This window comes from Bison bison, unplaced genomic scaffold, assembly GCF_000754665.1.
Source record: "Bison bison bison isolate TAMUID 2011002044 unplaced genomic scaffold, Bison_UMD1.0 scf7180017864361, whole genome shotgun sequence".
NCBI classification, from domain to species: domain Eukaryota; kingdom Metazoa; phylum Chordata; class Mammalia; order Artiodactyla; family Bovidae; genus Bison; species Bison bison.
In genome coordinates this window covers 1,465,460-1,470,589 of record NW_011494933.1, presented here as the reverse complement: position 1 = coordinate 1,470,589, position 5,130 = coordinate 1,465,460, and the positions used below count along the sequence as shown (strand labels likewise).

The following is a 5,130-nucleotide window of genomic DNA, read 5'->3' as shown; positions in this document are numbered from 1 at the left end:
GAGGACTTGGGTTTAGCAAAGGTAACTTAGAGGAGATGTGAAATGTACTGTTAAAAGTAACTGATAAACAGGACTTCAATAAAATTAAAAACTTTAGCTCATGAAAAGACAATAGATAAGAAATAAAAAGGAAAGATCAGACAGGAAGATATTTTGGTACATATACTTAAGGAATGGTATAGAGAATATATAAGATAGTTTAACAAATTAGAAGTAATTAAAAGACGATTGGCTCAAAACTTATAAAAGAAGATATATGAATGATCAATAAACATTTCATGACCTGGAAATTCACTTCCAGGTATTTTATTGTAGAGAAATTAAGACCTATATCCACAAAAAAGTATATTCACAATGTCCATAACAACATGAACTTAACACTGAAAATTAACACAAATAACTAAATCATATAGCAAGATAAATAACCACTATCCTCAACATGAGGATGAATAAACACACTATACAATATTCTTGCAATTATATAGTATTTTTAAAAGAATAAAATACTAGCATGTACAACAACATGTATGAATCTCAAATACATTTTATTGAGTTAAGGAAGCCAAATACACCACCCCCAAAACAAAAGCTACCTTGGGACTTGACCAGAGGCCGAGTCGTAGCCCCTTCAGGAGTCCAGTGTCTCATCATTGCAGTCTGCCCCTGTGTGTCCACGTTTAAATAATTAATTACAAACAAAGCATGGTTTAAAACATGATGTGGAGACGAATACTTAAATTCTCCCTGCCTTAATTTAGCTATCTGATTTTTTAAAGTCTGGTGCACCCTTTCCACTATGGCTTGGCCTTGGGGGTTATAAGGTATTCCTGTTGAATGTACTATGGAAAATTGTTGACAAAAATCTCTTAAAAGCAGCAGAAGTATAAGCTGGGGCATTATCTGTTTTTATCTGTTTGGGGAGTCCTATTTGGGAAAAGCATTGAAACAAGTGCTGAATTACATCTCTTGCTGCTTCACCTGCTCTAGCAGAGGCTGTAATAACATGAGAAAAGGTATCCACGGTAACATGCACAAAGGACAGTTTTCCAAAGGCCGGGATATGAGTTAAGTCCATTTGCCAAAGAGCATTAGGCCTAAAAGGCCTTGGGGATTAACTCCTAACGGTGGAGATAGATTAAATGTTAGGCAATTTGGACATAATTTAAATATTTGCCTAGCTGCTTCCCTAAGGATATGAAACTCATACCTTAAACCAGCTGCATTTTGATGGTGAATTTTGTGAGAATTTTTGGCCTTGTCAATCTTTTCGTGTAAGTTTAAAGCAATTACTTTAGTTAATGCATTTGCCAAAGCATTTCTTTCATGCAAAGGGGCAGGCAAGCCAGAATGGGCTCTAATATGTCCCACAAAATATTTCTTATCTCTATGCTTAATCTCCTTCTGTAAATCAAATAACAAGGAGAAGATGGTAGTCTTATTTTCCGGAATATTAGCAGTCTCAATATGAGGAAACATCCCTACAATATATCAGGAGTCAGTCAAAAGATTGAAGGTACAGTCTCTCAAATGTTGAAAAACCCAAATAACCACCCTCAACTGAGCTCTCTGGGCCAATGTCTCTTCAGTTACCTGAACCTGGGATTTTTCCATCAATAATTGTGACTGCTTTATCATTAGAGGAACTATCTGTGAAAACCAGAATTGCCCCTTCCAAAGGTTGAATAGAAAATTTCTTAGGAAAAATCACTGGATGTATTTTCAAAAAATGCAAAAGGGGGCTTGAGGGCAAGTGAAACAAAATTTGCCCCCTGAAATCTATCAGGGCAACTTGCCAATCATCACTATGTTGCAAAAGAAATTGCAGTTGATCCTTATTGAATGGAATAACTATATTTGCTACTTCTTTTCCAAAAATTTCCACACTTCTTTTTCTACCTTTTATAATTAACTGTGCCACCAAGCTGGGATAAGATAAAACTATTTTTCTTGGGGTCACTGGTAGATGGAGCCATTCCAATGGGCCTTCTTGCCACAAGCATCCTGTAGGTGTATGTTCCATGGCTAGAATAATTAAATCCCATCCTCTGGTAATATTAATCTTAATTAACTGATCATTTAAAGCCTAATCCACTTTATCAAGAGCCAATTCAGCCTCACTAGTCAACTTTCTCTTAGAACTGGGATTAGGATCGCTTTTTAAGCAATCAAACAAAGGCTTTAAATCTGTAGTAGTCAATTTTAAATGTGGGCATATCCAATTAATATCCTCTAATAATTTATGGAAATCATTTAAAGTTAGTAAACAATCTCTCAGCAGCTGCAAAGGGGCATGACTCACAGTATGGGTATTTAATACACTCCCTAAATAAGAAAAAGGAGGATTTACTTGTATCCTATCTGGAGCTATCTTTAAACCCCAGTTTTCCAAGGCCTCAATCAATTCAGATAAGATTTGTTGCAACAAGGCTCTATCCTTACGAGCTGCCAAAATAGCATCCATATAATGTATCAAATATAGATCTTTATACTTTCCTCTAACATTTTGCACAGCTTGGTCTACAAATTTCTGACACAAGGTGGGGCTATTTTTCATTCCCTGAGGCAAAACCTTCCATTGAAACCTTCTATAGGGCTGTTTAAAATTAGCTGAAGGGAAACTGAAAGCAAACTTTTTACAATCCTGAACAGCCAGGGGGATGGTAAAGAAACAATCCTGTAGATCTATAACTATCACATTATACTGAAAAGGCACAGCCACTGGGGAAGGGAGGCCCGGCTGGAGGGCCCCCATGTCTTCCATAGTTGCAGATTATAGCCCTCAAATCTTGTAACAATCTCCATTTTCCTGATTTTTTCTTAATAACAAAAATAGGAGTATTCCAGGGGCTATTAGAAGGCTCTATATGGCCAGCTGCCAGTTGTTCCATAACTAAATCCTTAGCTGCCTGCAGCTTTTCAGCTGTTAAGGGCCATTGCTCCACCCATACCAGATCATCAGATTTCCAGGTAATAGGGTGCAGCAAGAGCAACACCCTCTAGGATAAATTTGAATATCCCAGACCTTCTGTTAGGAACTGCCTCTAATGGAGAAGCAATTCCCTGCTGATCTTTACCAAGCCCCTTATCAGGATTATACCTCATTTGCAGCATTTGATTAGTAACATTTTCATCTGGGCTATATAAAAGAATTCCCATCTGAGATAATATATCTCTCCCCCATAAAGAAAAAGTAGTGAAGGAATCACATATGGACAAAAGTTGCCTTGTGCCCCCTTCTCACCAGACCGTGTCAAAATTTGTGAGCTCTTAGCAACTGAGGGCACTGACCCTATTCCTACCAAGCCAGCATTGGTCAGACGTGTCAACCAGGATGAGGGCCAATCTTTTCCAGCAATGCAAGAGATGTCTGCTCCAGTATCTAACAGACCTGACACTTTATTTTCTTGAATTAAAATATCTTTCAAAGGCCTAGAAGCTGTAATTTCCTGCACCCAAAAAGCTAGATCACTGGATCCAAATCCTCTAGGGCCCCTAGCTTGAGAAGTCAAGGTTTTTCCTGTCTGATAATAAGGTAAAAGCAAAAGCTGTGCTATTCTTTGACCTTTGTTAATTTGCAGTTTTGGCAGGCAGCGAGATCAAAACTTTAATTTCCCCAGTATAATCAGAATCTACTATACCAGGCACTACTGAAATTCCTTGAAGAGAGAGCAAACTATGCCCTAGCACAAGCCCTACAATGCCCTCATGCAGGGGGCCAGCCACTCCTGTTGGAATCAGAGTAACCGATACGTCAGGGGTTAATATTGTTGCGGTGGCGGAACTGAGGTCCAGTCCCGCACTACCTGGGGTTGCTCTGAGGAGTTATAAGACTGAACAAAGGGACTAAAGGGATTCAACGTGACTGCCCCTATTGTTGTTTGGGGCCGGCGCTGCCCCTGCTCCCCGTTTCCCTGAAACTGGGGGAAATTACTTCTCTGTACTTGGGAGGTGAGAATAGTCCCATCCTTATGGAATTTAGATCTGCAATCTTTTGCCCAATGATACCCCTTCTGGCATTGGGGGCAAGGTGTCTTTGGAGTGTTGGTTTTAGTCTGTATTGGCATGGCTTGTTGTCCCTGCTTGGCAGGACATTGCCAGCAAAAATGCCCCATTTGGCCACAAGAGAAACATTTTTTATTTGTAGAATTGTTTCCATTAGGATTAATCCTTTTTTTTTTAATCCTGGGTGAGGCCCCCCTAAGGGGGTTTTCTCCAAGGAGCAGGCTCTGTATATTGTGCATGCTTCTGCTTTAAAAGCTCCTTTGTTTCAAAAAAAACTCTATCTTTCTCAGCCTTAAGCAATGCTCTGGGAGGCTTTGGGGGCAAAGTGGGTAACTCCTGGGCCCTGGGAGGCACAAGCGGAGGTGGCGGTGTTCGCCTTGAATCAGAAAGTGGTGGATAAATTTTAAAGGTTTGTGTAGAGGGGGAGGGGGCTCTCCAGGGCACCCGGCCGCAGCGTCCTGTAAGCCCTCTCCTTCCTCGGGAGGTAGAGCACAGTCTCCCTCCTTTTCTTCGTCAACGGCAGAAAATATGATCTGCGCAGAAGGTGGAGACCCACCATCCACCACTACAGCCTCCCCCAAAGGCTATCTAACAGCCTCATGACGGGGGTCCAGGACGTTTCTAATCATATTGCACAGAGCAAAAGCATCTACAGGAACCTTTTCTGGCCCATGCAAAGTATAAAACAAATGTAGAAATTTAGACAGTCTTCCTGTGCTTACTTTAACCCCTCTATGGGCTAACATATGAAGTAATATTTCAATAAACATTTGTCTATTCTTAGATCCAGAGAACCCATTCTTCTAGAGAATATTCTTATTCATTCTGTACCCTCCTCACCCTGCCTAAACTGCAGAGGGGTACCGGACACCCACAGGTACAATCCTAACATCCAGCCTTACAATCACAAATTACTTACTCTTCAGTGTCCCCTGTTTGGGCGCCACTTCCTGGAGTCCAGCTCCAGCAGCCAAGGATTTAACCTGATGAGATGGACGGTGTGGGCAATGATGAGGTAGCCTCTGACTCATAGTATGGGACTACATGTTTTTGTTTTTGTTTTTAATTTTATTTTTAAACTTTACAATATTGTATTGGTTTTGCCAAATATCGAAATGAATCTGCCAC

At 40.3% G+C, this 5,130-nt stretch overlaps 1 protein-coding gene across 1 annotated transcript; it reads right to left on the bottom strand.

Annotated features, from left to right (window-relative positions):
- Positions 1 to 2,083: 2,083 nt before the first annotated feature.
- On the bottom strand, positions 2,084 to 2,761 carry LOC104999681 (putative HERV-K_Xq28 provirus ancestral Pol protein). The gene has a single exon (XM_010855238.1). The coding sequence runs from the start codon at positions 2,759 to 2,761 to the stop codon at positions 2,084 to 2,086; it is 678 nt and encodes a 225-aa protein (XP_010853540.1).
- Between the last annotated feature and the right edge of the window lie 2,369 nt (positions 2,762 to 5,130).